The following is a 21950-nucleotide window of genomic DNA, read 5'->3' as shown; positions in this document are numbered from 1 at the left end:
TTTCCAGCTTGAACATCTGGAAGTTCACAGTTTATGTATTGTTGAAGCCTGGCTTGGAGAATTTTGAGCATTACTTTATTAGCGTGTGCTGCTGCTGCTGCTAAGTCACTTCAGTCGTGTCTGACTCTGTGCAACCCCATAGACAGCAGCCCACTAGGCTCATCTGTCCCTGGGATTCTCCAGGCAAGAACACTGGAGTGGGTTGCCATTTCCTTCTCCATTACTAGTGTGTGAGATGAGTGCAATTGTGCGGTAGATTGAGCATTCTTTGGCATTGCCTTTCTTAGGGACTGGAATGAAAACTGACTTTTTCCAGTCCTGTGGCCACTGCTAAGTTTTCCAAATTTGCTGGCATATTGAGTGCAGCACTTTCACAGCTTCATCTTTTAGGATTTGAAATAGCTCAACTGGAATTCCATCACCTCCACTAGCTTTGTTCATAGTGATGCTTCCTAAGGCCCACTTGACTTCACATTCCAGAATGTCTGACTCTAGATGAGTGATCACACCATCGTGATTATCTTGGTCCTGAAGATCTTTTTTGTACAGTTCTTCTGTGTATTCTTGCCACCTCTTAGTATCTTCTGCTTCTGTTAGGTCCATACCATTTTTGTCCTTTACTGAGCCCATCTTTGCATGAAATGTTCCCTTGGTAGCTCTCATTTTTTGAAGAGATCTCTAGTCTTTCCCATTCTGTTGTTTGCCTCTATTTCTTTGCATTGATCACTGAGGAAGGCTTTCTTATCTCTCCTTGATATTCTTTGGAACTCTGCATTCAGATGGGTGTATCCTTCCTTTTCTCCTTTGCTTTTGGCTTCTTTTCACACCTATTTGTAAGGCCTCCTCAGACAGCCATTTTGCTTTTTTGCACTTCTTTTTCTTGGGGATGGTCTTGCTCCCTGTCTCCTGTACAGTATCACAGACCTCCGTCCATAGTTCATCAGGTTCTCTATCAGATCTAGTCCCTTAAATATTTCTCACTTCCACTGTATAATCATAAGGGATTTGATTTAGGTCATCCCTGAATGGTCTAGTGGTTTCCCCTACTTTCTTCAATTTAAGTCTGAATTTGGCAACAAAGAGTTCATGATCTGAGCCACAGTCAGCTCCTGGTCTTGTTTTTGCTGACTGTATAGAGCTTCTCCATCTTTGGCTGCAAAGAATATAATCAATCTGATTTCGGTGTTGACCATCTGGTGATGTCCATGTATAGAGTCTCTCTTGTGTTGTTCAAGAGAGTGTTTGCTAGGACTAGCGCGTTCTCTTGGCAGAACTCTATTAGCCTTTGCCCTGCTTCATTCTATATTCCAAGGCCAAATTTGCCTGTTACTCCAGGTATCTCTTGACTTCCTACTTTTCTTTCCAGTCCCCTATAATGAAAAGGACATCTTTTTTGGGTGTTAGTTCTAAAAGGTCTTGTAGGTCTTCATAGAACCGTTCAACTTCAGCTTCTTCAGCGTTACTGGTTGGGACATAGGCTTGGATTACTGTGATATTGAATGGTTTGCCTTGGAAACGAACAGAGATCATTCTGTCGTTTTTGAGATTGCATCCAAGTACTGCATTTTGGACTCTCTTGTTGACTATGATGGCTACCCCATTTCTTTTAAGGGATTCTTGCCCACAGTAGTAGATGTAATGGTCATCTGAATTAAATTCACCCATTCCAGTCCATTTTAGTTTGGTAATTCCTAAAATGTCGACATTCATTCTTGCCATCTCCTATTTGACCACTTCCAATTTACCTTGATTCATGGACCTAACATTCCAGGTTCTCTTTAGTTACTTAGTATTTTCAATTAAAATAAGGATCAAAAATAGTGCAGTGAATTTGCAGCAACATGGTTAGACCTAGAAATTGTCATAGTGAAGTAAGTCGGACAGAGAAAGAGAAATATTGTATGACATCCCTTATACGTGGAATCTAAAAAGAAATGACACAAATGAACTTACAAAACAGAAAGAGATGCAAAGGCTTAGAAAATGAACTTATGACTGCCAGGGGGAGGGAATAGTTAGGGAGTTTGGGAAGATCATGTACAAACTGTTATATTCAGAATGAATAACCAACAAGGACCTACTGTATAGCACATGGAACTTTACTCAGTATTATGTGCCAGCTTGGATGGAAGCAGGGTTTGGGGGAGAATGGATACATGTATCTGTATGGCTAAGTCCTATCAACGTTCACCCGAAATTGCCACAAGGTTGTTAATCGGCTATAGTCCAATACAAATCAAAAAGTTTAAAAAATAAATAAAATTAAAGAGTAAGAAAAAAGTGAAGAATAATAAAAATGGGGACAAAACAGTGCAGTGAAGTAAAAGAAAAGTTGGTAAATTGGATATCATCAAAATTAAAAGTTTTGTGCTTTAAAGGGCATTATCAAGGGAGTGAAAAGACAAGCCACAGAATGGGAAGAAATATTTGCCAATCACATAGCTGATAAGGGTGTTCTATCTAGAATACATAAAGAACTTTTAACAATTCAGTAACAAAAAGATAAACAACCCAAATAAAAAGTGAGCAAAAGGTTCAAATATAGATTTCTCCCAAGGACATACACAAATGGTCATCAAGCGCATGAAAACGTACTTAGTCACAATGTGACACTACTACCCACCCGCTAGTCTGGTAGTTCCCCCAATAAGTCAAACAGAATTACCTTATGACTGTATTTCTACAGCTGGCTTTCTACCGAAAATTGACAACAGGGGTTCAAACAGGAACTTGTGTTCAAATGTTCACAGCAGCTCTATTCACAGCAGCCAAAAGGTGGAAACAACCCAACTGTCCATCAAGGCATGAATGATTAAACAAAATACAGTCTATGCGTAGAGTATAGACACCACTATAGAAAGGAATGAAATACTGATACATACTACAACATGGATGAAGCTTGGAAACATGCTAAGTGAAAGAGGCCAGACACAAAAGGCCACACATTTCATGATTCTCCAGAGTAGACAAATCCATAGAGACAGATTCATGTTTGCTAGAAGCTTGTGGCGAGGGGATGATGCAGAGTGATGGCTGGTGCAGGGCTTCCGCTTGGGGTGATGGAAAAGCTCTCCCGCTAGATGGTGGCGATGAGTGGACAATGTCACAGATTTACGCAGTACCACTGAATTGTACACTTCAGGATGGTTGCAATGATAAATTTATGCTGTGTGTATTTTGCCTCACAAAAACGTAGTGTAAAAAGTGTAGTGCAGTTATATTCAGATTTTATTATTTAAAGAAATGATACATGTCATTAAAATAAACGTAGGCGTGCTGCGGTCCATGGGGTCACAAAGAGTCGAACACGACTGAGCAACTGAAATGAATTGAACTGAACTGAAATCGATTTCTCATCCAGTGTAGTTATGGGAATTATAGGATTTTTAGAGCTGGCAAGGGCCACCGGGATTATTTATGCCTTCATGCAAAGATGGGCTCAATAAAGGACAGAAATGGTATGGACCTAACAGAAGCAGAAGATATTAAGAAGAGATGGCAAGAATACACAGAAGAACTGTACAAAAAAGATCTTCACAACCCAGATAATCATGATGGTGTGATCACTCACCTAGAGCCAGACATCCTGGAATGTGAAGTCAAGTGGGCTTTAGGAAGTATCACTATGAACAAAGCTAGTGGAGGTGATGGAATTCCAGTTGAGCTCTTTCAAATCCTGTAAGATGATGCTGTGAAAGTGCTGCACTCAATATGCCAGCAAATTTGGAAAACTCAGCAGTGGCCACAGGACTGGAAAAGGTCAGTTTTCTTTCCAATCCCAAAGAAAGGCAATGCCAAAGAATGCTCAAACTACTGCACAATTGCACTCATCTCACACGCTAGTAAAGTAATGCTCAAAATTCTCCAAGCCAGGCTTCAGCAATATGTGAACCGTGAACTTCCTGATGTTCAAGCTGGTTTTAGAAAAGGCCGAGGAACCAGAGATCAAATTGCCAACATCCGCTGGATCATGGAAAAAGAAGAGAGTTCCAGAAAAACATCTATTTCTGCTTTGTTGACTATGCCAAAGCCTTTGACTGTGTGGATCACAATAAACTGTGGAAAATTCTGAAAGAGATGGGAGTACCAGACAACCTGATCTGCCTCTTGAGAAATCTGTATGCAGGTCAGGAAGCAACAGTTAGAACTAGACATGGAACAACAGACTGGTTCCAAATAGGAAAAGGAGTACGTCAAGGCTGTATATTGTCACCCTGCTTATTTAACTTCTATGCAGAGTACATCATGAGAAACGCTGGGCTGGAAGAAGCACAAGCTGGAATCAAGATTGCTGGGAGAAATATCAATAACCTCAGATGTGCAGATGACACCACCCTTATGGCAGAAAGTGAGGAGGAACTAAAAAGCCTCTTGATGAAAGTGAAAGTGGAGAGTGAAAAAGTTGGCTTAAAGCTCAACATTCAGAAAACGAAGATCATGGCATCTGGTCCCATCACTTCATGGGAAATAGATGGGGAAACAGTGGAAACAGAGTCAGCCTTTATTTTTTGGGCTCCAAAATCACCGCAGACGGTGACTGCAGCCATGAAATTAAAAGACGCTTACTCCTTGGAAGGAAAGTTATGACCAACCTAGATAGCATATTCAGAAGCAGAGACATTACTTTGCCAACAAAGGTTCGTCTAGTCAAGGCTATGGTTTTTCCTGTGGTCATGTATGGATGTGAGAGTTGGACTGTGAAGAAGGCTGAGCACCGAAGAATTGATGCTTTTGAACTGTGGTGTTGGAGAAGACTCTTGAGAGTCCCTTGGACTGCAAGGAGATCCAACCAGTCCATTCTGAAGGAGATCAGCCCTGGGATTTCTTTGGAAGGAATGATGCTAAAGCTGAAACTCCAGTACTTTGGCCACCTAATGCAAAGAGTTGACTCATTGGAAAAGACTCTGATGCTGGGAGGGATTGGGGGCAGGAGGAGAAGGGGACGACAGAGGATGAGATGGCTGGATGGCATCACTGACTCGTTGGATGTGAGTCTGGGTGAACTCCGGGAGTTGGTGATGGACAGGGAGACCTGGCGTGCTGTGATTCATGGGGTCGCAAAGAGTTGGACACAACTGAGCGACTGAACTGAACTGATATGGTAAAGTTATTTTGTTAAGAATATTCAGCTACTTTCTAATTATCACAGATGTTAAAAATTATTCATCCTGTTACATGAATTTTTATACCAAGAAGTTTATAATTGTCTCTGCCTCACAGGTTGGGTGCTGATCTTAAACTCAGAAACCACCTTGCAGAAACCAACCCTGTTTGACTTCCTGTGATTCAAAAAGCAAAAACTGTTCTGATATATTTTCATTTCTAACACCATTGGTGCAGGGGCCATAACAAGTCACATAAAATCATTAGCTCACATGTTGGAATAATATGTAGTCTGACTTTGTTCATGCTGTAAATTGAGTTACTTTGAACATTATCATGCAGAATACTCCGATGAAGAGTGAAATAGTAAATCAGCATTTATCCCATGAGCTATACACAGATACACCTTAACAATTTACCTCTCAAATGTGGTTTTAATTAGGCTTCCCAGGCGTCACTAGAGATAAAGAATCTGCGTGCCAATGAAGGAGACACAGGGGACACGGGTTTGGTCTCTGGTTTGGGAAGATCCCCTGGAAGAGGAAATGGCAACCCATTCCAGCATTCTTGCCTGGAGAATCCCATGGACAGAGGAGCCTGGCGGGTCACACAGTTGATAGGGTCACACAGACACGACAAAGCAAGTTAGCATGCAAGGTTTTAATGAAGTAGTGACTCATTACCATAGGGCTTTTTATGATTTTACTTAATAAAATATTTGATTGCAGGAAGAAAGAAAAGAATTTCCCCAAAACTAGAAAAGCATTTTTTTTTAAAGCAGTTTTTCAAATTACTATGTTAAACTCATCTTGAGCTCGGCAAAGCACATGACATGATATCTTCATAGTTTTACTGCGTTTCAGGATTATTCTTGAAAAGATATTCTGCCTATAATTGAAAAAAAAAAAGTGCCAGCAATTTAAAATGTATTATTTTTTAGAATTAATAGTACATTAGTTTGTACTATAAAAGTGAAAATTCATTGTACTTAAAAATGGAAGTTGAACAAGGAAATGACAACCCACTCCAGTATTTTCTGCTGGGAAATCTCATGGACAGAGGAGACTGGAGGACTGCAAGTCCATGGGGTTGCATAAGAGTTGGAAGCAACTAAATAAGAAATAGTCCTCATTATTAACATAGTTTCCATTACTTTAATTCTAGACATTTAATAATAAAACAAACCAACACTTAAAAACATAAAAATGCAAGTATATAAACTTTTTACTTTCAAATGAGTAATAAAAGTCTTATAAACTATGATGAAACATTATAAACTATGATGAAGGTATTAAAGGCTATTTCCAAAATAACCAGATACACAATTTTTCTGTCTCAATGGGTTTTTCATTTATATTTGGGTATATTTTATTTTCAAATTGATATTTTAAAAAAAAAAAGACACTTAAATCTCTTACCAGAAAATCAACAGGATCATCAGGTCTGACCTTACAACACTCATTCAGACCCTGCATAAGTGTTGGCATAACATAGGTCATTAAATAGTTTCTCAAGGGAATAGACTGGGCCTCCAATAATTCTCTTTCTTCTCTTTTCACTTCCTCTAGTCGTTTATTCTACAAATAGAACATTGTGGGTAGGGTAAATAGACGGAAAAAGAAGAACAGTTTCATACAACTCACCCCAGAGTCCACTAGAAGTAGCAATGTTCATTACGTTATGATAAAGATGGTGTTTCCAATCGGCAGAGAAAAGATGTAAATGGTGTTTTAACAAGTGCATGGTCACTTAGAAAATAATAAACTGGATACCTATCTCACTTCTTACACTGAAATAATTTCTAGCTGCCCAGATCAAGCAAAGTGAGAGAAAGAAAAGAAGGAAGGAAGGATCATAGAATTGTAGAAGTCTAATAGAAAGTCTAGAAGGTATTGGTCTGGTGGGCTTGTGTTTATGCCTTGCTCAGCATCCGGTCCCTCTCTCTCAGGACTAATAATTCCAGATTTCCTTTGAGAAATCTCCCTTTTCAGCCTAGGGGATTGGGTGGGGCTTAAGCACATCAGTCCAGCCTACTCCTGGACATTAGTTAAACAAAAGACAGCAAAAGACATTACACAGACAAAGATATAAAATATACATTGCTTTAGGCTTCCCTGGGGGCTTAGTGGTAAAGAATCCGCCCACCAATGCAGGAGACACTGGTTTGATCCCTACTTCCAGAAGATCCTTTGGAGGAGGGCAAGGCAACCCACCCCAGTCTTCTTGCCTGGAGAATCCCATGGACAGAGGGGAAATAAGTGCAAAGAGTACAAACCATAAGTGCAAATTCATTTTTGAATGAATGTGGCCATGCTGCACAACATGCGGGATCTTAGTTCCCCCACCAGGGATTGAACCCATGCCCCCTGCAATGGACGCTGGAAGTCTCAACCTCTGGGCTGCCACGGAAGTCCCAAAGGGGGAAATTTAAATGTATAGAAAGGGATATGACACGTTATGCTGAGGGGCAGGTATTGAACTTTAAATATGGTGCCCAGGAAAGATCTTATTAGACAGACTTACTTTGACAAAGACTAAAGGCTTCATTTCGGAGAAGGCAATGGCACCCCACTCCAGTACTCCTGCTTGGAAAATCCCATGGACGGAGGAGCCTGGTGGGCTGCAGTCCATGGGGTTGGTGAGGGTTGGACAGACATGACTGAGCGACTTCCCTTTCACTTTTCACTTTCATGCATTGGAGAAGGAAATGGCAACCCACTCCAGTGTTCTTGCCTGGAGAATCCCAGGGACGGGGGAGCCTGGTGGGCTGCCGTCTATGGGATCACAGAGTTGGACACGACTGAAGTGACTTAGCAGCAGCAGCAGAAAAGGCTTCATTTAGCAAAGACTCAAAAGCAAGGAGGAAGTGAATCACACAGGTGGCAAGTTGTTTAAATGACCTTAGAAGGAGCCAGGTCACAGAGGACCCTGGGGCCCACAATAAGGAGTTTGTACTTTCATCTAATGATGATGAACAGTCTGTGAAGACTTTAAACAGAGAATGGCCGCGGTGGGTCTATATATTAGATGGACCGCCAGGCATCAGCAGGGGGGCAGACTGGAGATGGAGGGGGTGGAGCTGGGGAGACAAAAAGAAGGCACCACGTGAGTCTAGCACCCTGGTCAGCAGAAGTGGAGCCCTGTGGGTGGATCTGCGTGTGGTTTTTGGAGGCAGAATAGATAAGAAGACTCAGTGGTGAGAAGGAGGGTGAAATGAGGCTGACCACCCAAGTTAGATGGGTAAATGGAGGGAAACCAAACGAAATCCCCAGATTGACAATGCCGCCAAATGGTACACTTTTGCAGCAGTACTGTTCATACTACATCAGTGGCTCATTGGTATTTTTTTTAACTTTTTTTTTTTTGGCAGTGCTGGGCCTTTGTTTCTGTGTGTGGGCTCCAGGGCCTCGGGCTCAGTGATTGTGGTGGACGGGCTGAGTTGCTCCATGGCACGTGGAATCTTCCGGGACCAGGGGTCAAACTTTGTGTCCCCTGCATTGACAGGCAGATTCTTAACCACTGGCCCACCAGGGAAGTCCTAGCTGTTTTTACTTAGCAAAAGACCAAGGGCATGTTCTTTTAAATGGTACATAGGAAATAAATTTTTAAAAAATGATATATATGAGAAAATAAACAACAACAAACAACAACAAAATCGTTTGGGTTATTTGCACGACATTGAAATAAATTTTTAAAAAATGATATATATGAGAAAATAAACAACAACAAACAACAACAAAATCGTTTGGGTTATTTGCACGACATTTCTCTATTAGGATGGGAAGCGCTACAGGCCCGGATGGCTTTGCCAGCGCCGCACCCCGCACCCCCACCCCACACACGGGCACACACTCACCCATTCCTCCCAGCGGGCGATCTTCTCAGCAGTCTCCATGGCCTCCTTGTGCTCTCTCTCTGCCTCCTCCATGGCCTCCCTGGCCAGCCGTTCCTCAGCAGCCTTCCGCTCCTCTTCCGCCTTTTCTTCATCCGTTAAGCCATAATTTCGAGGCTCCCCGACCTCCTTGATGAGCTGTTTGATGGCAAGTCTGTTCTGAGCATCTTCAAGTCTTCCTACATCTTTAATTATTAGGAGAGAGAAAGAGACCCACACAGACTTTTTCATAGTCTGGTCCCTGCTCACAATCTATCCTGAGACCAGACTTAGGAAAATTCTTCATTACTGTAATCCTGTGATGGCGAATTGTGTAAATTACTATATGGGGTTTTCCTTTTTGAGTTTACCAGCACAGTCTAGAATTTCTGGCCTGACTGGCAAATATCAAACTGGTCTCTGAGAGTTACGGGGAGCAAGCCTGGGGCTCGGGTCTCTGAGCTGTGACACCTGCCTCTGATTTGAGTGGATGGATGGGGGTGTGGACCTCCTCAAAGGAGTGAGTTCTCCACCCTGGGAGGCGTTTAAGCAAGACTAGGGCACTTCACTCAGGGGGATTTCCACAAAAGGAAGTCCTGCACCTGGATGTGGGCGGAGAGGGGGCTGAGTGACCTCCAGGTTTCTTTGGTTTTCTGTTTCTGAGAATCAGTGATTCTGGGATACATTTTCAATTCTTTTTTTTTTTAATTAACTTTTTCAGTTTGCCTGATTGAATCAGAAAAAGTCCAAACTCCAGAATATGTGACTGATGTTAACAAGAAGACCAGAAGGAGAATGAGAAAAAAGAGGAGGAGAGGGAGAAGGGGATCTGGGAGGGGAAGGGGAGAGTGGGGAAGGCTTGCTGACAACAGGAAGTTCCTCCCTGCACAATTCACTGAATAGTAAATTCTACACCAGTCTCAGGGCTTGCTTGGAAGGTCTCTGCACAGAAGGGTGAGCAGTAGGTGCATTTGAGAGCTAAGCGCCTCCAGCCCTTCTTCGGGAGTAACTGCTCACCAGCCGCCAAGCACAGCCACTGCTGCACTCCCCGCCCCCCGTGTTTGGACTATAGAACCTTGACCTAGGCTAGAAGCTCTGCCAGGTTCCAACATGGGACGAGGGGAAGAACGGAGCCAAGTACATCGGTCGGTGGGTGGAAACAAGCCCATCAAGAAGCAAGACCAAACCAAAACACACACACACACATACACAAACTCACTTCCTGGTTGCCTGAGCTCTGACATTTCAATGCATTTCTCCTTGGCTCCCCTAGTAGAGCATTACACCCCTGATGTACTTGAAAGATAGAACACTGCTGCCTCCAGGAGTACTTCTGCCCTGACCTTGGGAAGGATGAATGGAGGATTAGCTGGGGCGTGCGCACCTGACCCAACCATGACCTCCCATCTGCTCGTCTAAGTATGTACAATTAGGATGGAAAGAGACACATCTAGCTACGGGCTTGGCTCCCAGTGTTAACATGGAAACTTCAGGGCTGTGAGGCAGCCTTCATTTACCACGTGGGCCAGAGAAAGGAGAGAGACCTGGTTCAAAGAGCAAAAGAGAAAAAAGATGCAGAGCGGACATCCCTGGCAATTCAGCGGTTAAGACTCCTCACTTCCAATGCTGGGGGCTCAGGTTCAATCCCTGGTCAGGGAACTAAGATGCTGCATGGTGTGGCCAAAAAAATAAATAACTAAAGGGCAGAAAGAGATGCTGAGAGAGAAGTGGGGTACAGAGGTGCAGCGACAGGACGCAGGTGCCAGCATCCTTCCAGGGCCCCATTCAAGACCCTCCAGAGGCTGGGCGCGTTCCTGACCTTGACGCCCTCCCCTATGCCCATCGCTGGGATACATTACACCCCTTTGCTTTTCCCTTGTCTCTGGTTGTGAGTGTGAAGATGAGGCCAAAAGTGACGGGCACGGAATGAGGCAGAAGACAGTGATCACTCACTCATTCATTCCACCTCATCATTTCTGCCTTGTTTCTCCCTGGGGCTCTCCTCATCATTCCATAAATAGTTTTGGGGGGTTTTACTGAAAAAGATGACAATCACTACTTTTATGAAGTTTGCTCACCACTCCTTCCAAGTTCTCTGGGTAAATCGTGTAAACTACTTCCCATATTAGTAGGTGTAGAATCCTTAGCTTCTACCTATAGAACTTGGTGTGCAACGTACACAGGCCTGTCCAGATGAAGACAAAATCCAATCACTTCTGAGGGTGCAAAACAGAGCAGAATTTGCAGACTGATAAATGTATTCTCATTTCATAATACACATCACTTTCTGCCTTACTGTTGTACTAATAATAAGATTAACTACCAGCTGTTGAACTTCACCAATGTGCCAGACACCTCCTATCTCTAATCCCCACCATTAGTCACAAGCCAGGGATTATTTTCCTATTTCACAGATGAGAATACTGAGGCAGAGCTAGAAACTGGAATCAGCTCTCCTGCTGACAGTTTCTGTCAGCTCTAAGCCTCCCAGTACTCCAGGACTGGGATGTGTCCCAGCTGGTTTGAGGGGATGGAGAGAGGCCTTGGGAGGCCCCAAAGGTCAACCTGGGCACTAAGCTGCCATCAGATTAGCAATTTTTTTCAGCAAACCCGGAGGAAGCAGAGGTGTCAGGATCCAGAAAACCAGAAAGGAAGTTCAGTGGTTCACTGAGCCAAGAGGAGGAGAAACCAGCCACAACAGAAAGGATCTGGAGGTAGCAACGATGAGGCTGCGGTGAGGCTGATGAGACAGCATGCTCACTGCATGCTTGCTGGGTGCTCAGCTCTGAGTTAAGTGTTTACAGGAAACAGGAGGAATGCGATGAAGAGCTATTTGATTTCTGAGTAGCTAAGAGTGAGTTAATGCCTAGACAGCATACCAAAAAGCAGAGACATTACTTTGCCAACAAAGATCTGTCTAGTCAAAGCTATGGTTTTCCCAGTAGTCATGTATGGACTAAGAGTTGGACCATAAAGAAGACTGAGAGCTGAAGAACCGATGCTTCTGAATTGTGGTGTTGGAGAAGACTCTTGAGAGTCCCTTGGATAGCAAGGAGATCAAACCACTCAATCCTGAAGGAAATCAACCCTGAATATTCATTGGAAGGACTGATGGTAAAGCTGAAGTTCCATTTCTTCGGCCACTTGAAGCAAAGAGCTGACTCATTGGAAAGACCTTGATGCTGGGAAAGATTGAAGGCAGGAGGAGAAGGGGGCAGCAGAGGATAAGATGGTTAGATAGCATCACCAACTCAATGAACATGCTGCTGCTAATACTAAGTCACTTCAGTTGTGTCCAACTCTGTGTGACCCCACAGATGGCAGCCCACCAGGCTCCCCTGTCTCTGGGATTCTCCAGGCAAGAACACTGGAGTGGGTTGCCATTTCCTACTCCAATGCATGAAAGGAAAAGTGAAAGTGAAGCTGCTTAGTCATTCCGACTCTTAGCGCTCCATGGACTGCAGCCTACCAGGCTCCTCCGTCCATGGGATTTTCCAGGCAGGAGTACTGGAGTGGGTTGCCATTGCCTTCTCCGCAATAAACATGAGTTTGAGCAAACTCCGGGAGATTGTGAAGCCTGGCGTGCTGCAGTCCATGGGGTCACAAGAGTCAGACACAACTTAGTGATGAAACAACAAACAACAGCAACCAGGGGTGAGTTGGCCAGTCTAAAGGCCAGGAGGGGCTTTGTGAAGAACACCAGTGCAATGCTATGGGAACAGAAGGCACCTCCCAAGGATGCTGGGGAAATGGTCCAATGCAGCTGGCAGCAAACCATGTAACTTTAAGTACCCTTAAAAAAATGCCAATTTGGGGACTTCCTGATGTGGCTAAGACTCCTCGCTCCCAATGTAGGGGGGCCTGGGTTTGATCCCTGGTCAGGGAGCTAGATCTCACATGCCACAACGAAGACCCAGCGTAGCCAAATGAATAAATCAAATATTTTTTAAAAATCCCCCGTTCCCCTGGCTAGCAGTGCAGAGGGCGCATCGTGCCTGGAGTTACTGTAAAAAGACGTGAAGCCGCAGAAGTGCATCAGAACTCCAGCAGCCTTCCTTAGAGGTCCGGGAAGCTGAAAGTCCCTGAATGGGTGGACACGGTCAAGCTGGCCAAACATAAAGAGCTTGCTCCCTACAATGAGAAGTGGTTCTACATGAGCAGCTGCCACAGCCCGGCACCTGTACCTCCGGGCTGGAACCGGGGTTGGCTCTGAAACCCAGATCTGTCGGGGGTGGGGGGGGTGGGGGAGCATCAGAGAATGGTGTCATGCCCGGCTACTTCGGCAGAGGCTCCAAGAGTGTGGCCCGCCGGGTCCTCCAAGCCCTGGAGAGACTGAAATTGGTGGAACAGGACCAGGATGGGGGCCACAAACTGACCTCGTGGACATAGAGACCGGAACAGAATCACACACAGGTGGCAGCTGCCAACAAGAAGCTTTACAACAAACGATACCGGGTTAATCAATTGCCTCATTCGTTAAAATAAAAATAAAAGCCAATTTGGTAAAATAAATAATGCCATTTGGCATTCACCTTCGTAATACATCCACGTTTTCGTACAACAGTAACGCTCCCCACCCCCCACCCACTCCACTAAATCCTCAAGTAGACAACTCCCCTGTCTTTTCTTGTGACGTCCTGGGCCCTAGACACACACTTGTACTGTCCTCCGCTCCCCCAGCCCTATGACAGGCATGCCCCAGGCTGGCTGGGGGTGCAGACACTGGGCCGTGGTGCTCCACGTTCACTTTATCCTTGAGTTTATTTCGTACCTATATGGATTGGGTGGATTTCAAGTTCGTCGAAGTAGTTGAGGACAGTCTCGTCTTCGGTGTTGACGTCCCGGTAGTTGCTCAGAGCCCGGAGGAACCGGTCCTGGCTGTAGTGGGTCCCTGTCACGATGCTCTCGGGGAGATTCATCACCCGCTCCTTGAGGAACTCGTCGGACGCATCCAGTGAACACACGAACTCTGGAGAGAAGGAGCTTGTGAGTTCACACAGGGGCCCTGGAGCCGGCAAGCAGGTGCTGGCAGACCCGCCACTGCTCAACCCAGACGTCTGGTTACCAGCTGGGAAATCCTGTTGCCACAGAGGGCCTGGCCAATTGGCCTTCTTGCTGCCTCTGGTGGAGGACAGATACAAATCACCATGTTTCCAGAGACCACCCCCCCAGTGAAGCCCATGCGCACGTGCTCAGTCGCTCAGTCGTGTCCGACTCTTTGTGACCCCATGGACTGTAGCCCACGAGGCTCCTCTGTCCATGGGATTTCCTAGGCAAGAATACTGGAGTTGAAGGAGGAAACAGACAGAGCTGGACTCCATCTTAGGCCAGGCTGAGAACATTAGGCTACACGCATGGTCACCCTCCCACTGCACTCTGAACTTTGTGCCCGGTGTCTATAGAAACGGCATACCAATGGGAAACCAGACCCCCTGGATAAAAGAGCCTCAGGACTTGGACTTGGACTCTCCGTTGCCTAAAAGAATACACTAATTATCTCTGTAACAGAACAAAGTCGTAAATTCCATTATGTTTATCGGGATATGACCACAGTCCTATTGATAAATGTCTACTGTTTATCTAGTCTTGTGACACATGATGGAGAAGGCAATGGCACCCCACTCCAGTCCTCTTGCCTGGAAAATCCCTTGGACGGAGGAGCCTGGAAGGCTGCAGTCCATGGGGTCGCTAACGGTCCGGCACGACTGAGCGACTTCACTTTCACTCTTCACTTTTCATGCATTGGAGAAGGAAACGGCAACCCACTCCAGTGTTCTTGCCTGGAGAATCCCAGGGACGGGGGAGCCTGGTGGGCTGCCGTCTATGGGGTCGCACAGAGTCGGACACGACTTAAGTGACTTAGCAGCAGTAGCAGTGACACGTGAATCATTGGTTAACTTTGATCGTATCTCTTTTTTACCTTGTCCAGACTAGTTTCAAGGAATTTGGGGAGGTGGGTTTGAGCAAGTACATTTAGGGTATATAAGGTTTTCACAAAAACTGGTACGGGTCCTTGGCTAAGAGGAGACTCTGCCTTGGGCCCACTGGCGTAATAAACTGCACTCCACTATCTGCATTGTCCTTCTGAGTGAGTTTGTTTCCTGGAACGCGTGGCTACAACAGAGTGGGTTGCCATTTCCTCCTCCGGGGGATCTCTCCCACCCAGGGAGCGGCTCCCGCACTGGGCACACTCTTCACCTCTAAGTCACCTGGGAGGCCCAATTAATGGGCATCTTGTAAGATCTATTGTTTTTCTTTCCCTTCCTCCGTTTCTTCCTTTCTGCTTTCCTTCCTTCCCTCTTTTCAATAAAAACAGCAAAAATTGGGAATTCCCTTGAAGTCCAGTGGTTAGGACTCCACACTTCTCCTGCCAAGAGACAGGTTCAATCTCTGGTCAAGGAACTAAGATCCTACAAGCCATGTGGCATGGCCAAAAATTAAAAAGGAGAAATTGTCAATCCAAATCTCTAATAACCCTGTGATACATCTGTTGTCAGCTGCCCAGTCAATTGTCACCTTGACACATTTCCAGCACAATATCACCATTTCCCAAAGAGACTCACAGCTATGAGCAAAATGCTCTGAAGGCCAATTTGCCAAATTAATATAAACAGGGACTTCCCTGGGACTTTAATTTTTCATAGATCAACCTATTTGCTCACTTCATGCTATGAAACATCTATGTTCAGTATAACACAGTCAGTGCTTATCGAATATTTGACACATGGATCATTATTAATGACAGTGAGCATTTCATCCACCCCTCAGTGCACACTTCACGTATGCAAGCCAACCGCCCCTTTTATGTAACTTACACACCAAGTCAGTATTTCTCCTGCCTTTACTCATCCCAGGGCCAGGGCCAGGGCCAGGACCAGGCAGCTAGAGACCAAAGCCCACTGCAACTACTCATACTAGTCAATCCCCTGCCTTTCCCACAGTAATCTCAAGAGAGGCTGAGTCCTAGACTTTCCCCTGCCTCCTGACCAACCCTGGTGCTTCTCCCAGTGGCCCTGGATGGTTCCCACACTCCCTTCTCTGGGGAAATATGAGGAATAAATTCTTCTTTCAATGGCATTAGCCTCTCATGTCTCTGTCATTTCCATTAATTAAAATCTCACAGTTCAAATGAGACAATGATCTGATTTTTTTCAGGAAGAGAGAAACTAATGACAATTTCTTTTTAAAAAGGGGGGAGGGGGGCTAATTGAAAAGAACAGACTAGACATTCCAAAGAGATTTCATCATGGACGTGTTTGGACCATACCCGGCAGAGAGCAGCCCCGTGGATCAGGACTAAGAACTGCATATCTTTTTACCTCTTGTGTTTCCATTTTCTTATCTTAGGGAGGGGTTTCATTCGCTCTGGTTTTTGGAGGCAGTGGCATGAGAAGATATGAATCTGAATTCAAGCCCTCACATTTACCAGCGAAGAGGGCTTGGATCAGTCTCTGGACTTCAGGCTCGGGATCTGGTAAACAAGGGAGTAATTCCTGCCTCCCAAGCTCATGGAGAAGCTCAATAAGCTTCCCTCGCGTGTCCTGCCTGTTATGTGGCAGATGGTGGGTTGAGCTGAATTTTATCCAGCTGCCTCAGGGAGAACAGGAGGATTTACCATGGGGTTTAGAATGAATGCCTATCGCCCAGAAGTGCTAAAGTCTCATAAACTGGACAGATGGGCTTATTTAGACCAGTCGACTTTACTTTTTAACCTTTCTGGAGACAAGTACAGAAATTAATGGGAAACCTAAGAGAACCCATTCCTCTGGCATTTTGTGATCCTGCCTCAGGCAAACAGTATATATCCATCCTTGAGGATGACTGCTCCCTGATGTCTCTGCTTCCAGAAGCTTCATCACAAGCTGTGCCTGGGCCAGGAGGAGGAAAGGAGTACAGCTGTGAATTGTCTCTCTCGGGGACTTTGACACAGTGAGCAGCCTCTTCCAAGCTACATCCCTGGGCTAAGAAAATAGCTATTCTTGTATTTATCATATGACCGGAACTTGGTTAAACCTCATGCAAACTGACTTAAAAAAAAAAAGAAGAAGAAGAAAAAAACTTTTAAAGTTGATGGCGGAGTCACAAGAAATGCCTGCTAGGTACTCAGCAAATCCTTTTTCATGGAACACATTGTTGATACTTCTCTTTTAAGGGTATGTAGTGAGAGCTCTGGGTAAATACCTAAAAGGATAAACTTGTGGTGGTTAGGGACCCGAGCAGCTTCTTCCTGCCCAGTCTCGATTCTGGATTCTGGATGTCTTCCAGAAGAGACAATGGCATGGCCAGGACCTAAAGCAGAGCAGGAAGGAAGGGCAGTGACCCAGTCCCTGGCGGTCTCACCAACTGACAACTCTCCCCAGGACACTGTAGAGCACAGGGAATAGAGGCAATATTTTGTAATAACTACAAATGGAGCACAATTTTAAAACACTGTTAAATCAAAAAAAAAAAAAGGAAAAAATTTTTTAAAAAGTGAATCAGAACTTCCCTGATGGTCTGGTGGTTAAGACTTCACCTTCCACTGCAGGGGGTGAGGGTTTGATCCCTAAGATCCCATATGCCTCATGGCTGAAAAACCAAAACGCAAAACAGAAGCAATGTTGTAACACAGTCAATAAAGACTTTTAAAAAAATTGTGAATCACTATGCTGTATTATGCTATATACCTGAAATTTATATAATGTTGTAAATCAACTATATCTCAAGTTTTAAAAAAGTACAGAAAAACAAAAAAGAAAGGAAGTCAGGGCACCAACAGATTGGCTAACTTTTCTGCTCTGTCACAGAAGGGAACAGCAGATATGAATGTTCTCATAGGGACTCTATCCATTACCCCCAGTGCATTCTTTAGGTTGGAATTTGATATTAAGGATATTGCTTTACTTTTTTCCTGATACAAACAAACCTACTTTATCAACATAAAAAATGTTGTTGTGGTACAAAAGAGATATCAAATGACGTTCCTTTAAATATGACCTTGGAGAAGTAGCTTAAACTTACCAGGTATGATTAGTTTATCATAGGGAAACATTTTGCCTCTGCCTTCTTCTTCCTCCTCCTCATCCTCTTCTAGTAAAACAAAATATACATCATTGAATTCATTACATATTATTATGAAGGACAGCTCAAAAATGTAAATGTTTTAACTGAGTCACTCATGAAAACTAGCTGTAACGAGGAAAGCTTGTATTTTAGATATAGTCCCTCTGATTTTTTTAATTGTGACCGTTATTACTCTGAACAATAAAGTTGCAACTTATCTGAATGTAAACATTCAAAACAAAAGGAACACCCACACTTACGGCTGAACAGGTCTTTGGCCTGATCATAGGTCTTTGGGAATCCATCCAAAATGTAACCTTGATTCCTGCAAGGCATGGATTTTAGCTTTTCTTTCATAAATCTAATAATATATTGATCTTCCAGGCGACCTGATAAAAAGAAAAAAAAAATTACCATGCAGTCATATTCTACATATACAGGTTACATTCTAAAGTGACCTCAAAAATTCTTGTGTCGTCAAAATTACTACGCAAAAACTCTTATCTTTGCATTACAGTGAAAAATATGTGGTTCTGTATTTCAACCATGACACATGAATTCTAACGCCCTGTAAAGTAGGAGAAACTAAGGAACTCGTCTGCAAGAAAGAGTGGAGGCAAATGCTGATGTCTGCACTTTCAGATTTGTTTTTTTAACCATGGTCACAACTTTTGGATGAAGTTGAAAGAGCAGTTAAGTGGAGAAATCCAGAGTGTTCTCCCTGACTGGCAGGGTTTACTCAATTCTATTTTGATATTATACTTCTATGCTTCGATACATAATAAAAAATGCTTCCATTGTGAGAATTCAGTGGGATGGTATTCATGCATCCTGCTGCCACATGATTTATTAATAGCACACGCCCAATAAATATTTGCTGCTTTTGAATAAAAATCAAGCTTGATCCTGACCCTTAAAGGCACCAGCCCTCTGCTCCCTGTCTCTTCCAGTCGGCATTTCAGACCTTGACCCCACTGGACAGTTTTCTCTCCAGCCTTGAATGTGGGATTCCTGCAGTTGCTTGGGGAGGCAAAGGAGGGAGGAGTTTGTCCAAAAACTGTCACAGTGTTTCCAAGACAGTATGATGTAACTTCTCTAAAATATTCATCTATCCTTCCATTGTTAACTGTTGAACAGCTATCACTTCTAAAAAACAGCCCTGCCTTTATATGGCTTAATATATACATTATGGTAATGCAAGTTTTGGAGAAGGAAATGGCAACCCACTCCAGTGTTCTTGCCTGGAGAATCCCAGGGATGGAGGAGCTTGATGGGCTAGAGCCCATGGGGTCCCAAGAGTCAGACAGGACTGAGCAACTAAACAACAATGCAAGTTTGGGGAGTTTAGAAACTGATCTCTGAAACTCTTCCTGGTGCTGCTGCTGCTAAGTCGCTTCAGTCATGTCTGACTCTGTGCGACCCCATAGATGACAGCCCACCAGGCTCCCCCATCCCTGGGATTCTCCGGGCAAGAACACTGGAGTGGGTTGCCATTTCCTTCTCCAATGCATGAAAGTGAAAAGTGAAAGGGAAGTCACTCAGTTGTGTCCAACTCTTAGCGGACCCCATGGACTGCAGCCCACCTGGCTCCTCTGTCCGTGGGAGTTTCCAGGCAAGAGTACTGGAGTGGGTTGCCATTGCCTTCTCCGGAAACTCTTCCTAGGGCAGCACTATACTTTCAGCTTATCAGTGGATGTATAATATAAAATAATTTGAAGCCTTTTTTATTATTCAACGACAACGAGATGATCTAATGAAAACAGCTCTCCTTTCTTCCACCTTTCATTGTCACACAAATCATTAGGTGGTAATTGATTCAGAAAATAATCACGTCTTTCAGAAACTTAAATATTATGGCAGAGACAAAAAGATAAAGATGTTATTTAACATAATGAAATTCCTCAAAGTGATTTGACATTCCTTTTCAGTAAGGTTCACAGTGCTGTCAAGAAATAAAGCCACATTTTAAAAATGTCAAGGATCCACTGATATCCAAAGATGAGTTTTATTTAAACAGTATTTCCAATTCTCAAAAGCTTCCCTGATAAGGAAAGGCACATACTCAGAAATCTAGCTTCAGCCTCCTCTGTGGCATCCCTTGGTTTATTTCAGGCAATGAGCTTGGCCATTTGTTCTGTTTGTTTCAGAACTAAGAGTTCAATATGCCAGAAGGGGGCTTGAGCAGCAGTTTATTTTATCTTTATTTTCTGCACTAGGTCTTCGTTGCTGCACGTGGGCTTTCTCTAGTTGCGGCGAATGGGGACTGCTCTTCGCCGTGGTGCACGGGCTTCTCACTGCGGTGGCTTTTTGTGTTGCGGAGCACGCCGTCCAGGCATGTGGGCCTCAGTAGCTGTGGCACACGGGCTCAGTAGTTGTGGTGCTCAGGCTTAGTTGCCCCAAGGCATGTGGCATTTTCCTGGACCGGGGATCGAACCTGCGCACTCTGCACTGGCAGGCGGATTCTTACCCACTGTGCCACCGGGGAAGCCCTGAGCAGCAGTTTATGATAACCATGGAATGTGAGTACACAAAGGGCCAAGTCCAGGTGCCTTTCTCTAGAGAACTGTGACCTCCTGGAGATACAGCCATGACCTTGGCTGGCCCGGGGCATTTTGGAAGGTGACAGTTACTTCTGCTTTAAAATAAATGAGCACAGCCCTGCTGGACAGGCCTTAAAACACCACACAGCTTCATTGTTTTCTTTTTTTGTTAAATTTTAAGTCTGCCTTTCAAATAACAGTAATATTTAAATGCTAATATTAACCCATAATTATAACTGCTAAAGACAGTTTAAACATAGATAGCGGGGAGACTTCCCTGGTGGTCCCGTGGTTAAGAGAGACTGCAATTCCATTGCAGGAGTCGCCAGTTAGTTCCCTAGTTGGGGAACTAAAATCCTGCATGCCAAGCAGTGCAGCCAAAATACAGGAAAAAGAAAAACAAAGGTTCAACAAGGTCTTTAAAATAATCCATGCATAACAGGGTTCAATTCCTGGGTCGGGAAGATCCCCTGGAGGAGGGCATGGCCACCCACTAAAGTATTCTTGCCTGGAGGAAGCTATGGACAGAGGAGCCTAGTGGGTCACAAAGATTTGGACACGACTGAAGTGTCTTAGCATGCATGCACAGTAGAGACACTACAACGTTGATACATTTACATATTTTTCTCACCCTGTCCCCAACTTTTTAATTTCAAACCCACAGAAAAGTTAAAAGGCCAGTCTGCCGATCACCTGGAATCCCACCAACCAGATTCAACAAATCCACAATGCAAAAAGGATCTAGAACTAGTTAGTGAATTCTGTGGTTTAAACAAGTCCTTATTTTGGCTGCATAGTCAGGGATCAACGGGAGTGGAATCACGAATCGATAAGAATTCGGAGGTGCCTCCCTGCAGGACTGTGAGTTCTGTCTTGTTGGAGTTCTTAGACTCAAATGATGACACACTGGGTCAGGTGAGGACTTCTGCCTCTTCATGCTATGAAATTTCCAGAGGTTTGCACCATGGGTTCACAGGTCTTCTTTTGTTTAAACGTAACCTGGGTCTGTGTTCTAGTTTCAGGTAAATGTGAATAGGAAGGAGTTTTGAACAAGCTTGAAGAAAAAAGCACTTTCCTGGGGTTACGGGGGACTGACTGGACTATTGCCATCTTGTCAGAAGTGAGCGGGTGGGTGGGCTGTGACAGCGGGGAGGGTGGGCCTGTGACAGCGGGGAGGGTTGCCTCCCTCCCTGTGCATGCTAAGTCGCTTCAGTCCGACTCTTTGCAACCCTTTGCACTGGAGCCCATCAGGCTCCACTGTCCATGAGATTCTCCAGGCAAGAATACTGGAGTAGGTTGCCACTCCCTTCTCCAGGGGATCTTCCCGACCCAAGGATCGAACCCGTGTCTCTTATGTCTCTGGCACTGGCAGGCGGGTTCTTTACCACTAGCAC

The 21950-nt window shown here is 44.4% G+C and overlaps 1 protein-coding gene across 1 annotated transcript in view; it reads right to left on the bottom strand.

Moving 5' to 3' along the window:
• Window positions 1-5748: 5748 nt before the first annotated feature.
• The window catches only part of AK7 (adenylate kinase 7), a 68229-nt gene continuing 52027 nt past the window's right edge, over window positions 5749-21950 (bottom strand). Inside the window, exons 13-18 of the mRNA XM_027521395.1 lie at window positions 18277-18405; window positions 17975-18043; window positions 13746-13943; window positions 8960-9180; window positions 6522-6680; window positions 5749-5991 (exon numbers count right to left, since the gene is read on the bottom strand). Coding sequence (XP_027377196.1) covers window positions 5953-5991; window positions 6522-6680; window positions 8960-9180; window positions 13746-13943; window positions 17975-18043; window positions 18277-18405 — 815 coding nt within the window. The 3' untranslated portion in view covers window positions 5749-5952. The remainder of the gene's footprint in view (window positions 5992-6521; window positions 6681-8959; window positions 9181-13745; window positions 13944-17974; window positions 18044-18276; window positions 18406-21950) is intronic.

Source organism: Bos indicus x Bos taurus, chromosome 21 (genome assembly GCF_003369695.1).
Source record: "Bos indicus x Bos taurus breed Angus x Brahman F1 hybrid chromosome 21, Bos_hybrid_MaternalHap_v2.0, whole genome shotgun sequence".
Taxonomy (NCBI): domain Eukaryota; kingdom Metazoa; phylum Chordata; class Mammalia; order Artiodactyla; family Bovidae; genus Bos; species Bos indicus x Bos taurus.
This window is presented reverse-complemented; position numbering and strand designations above follow the sequence as displayed.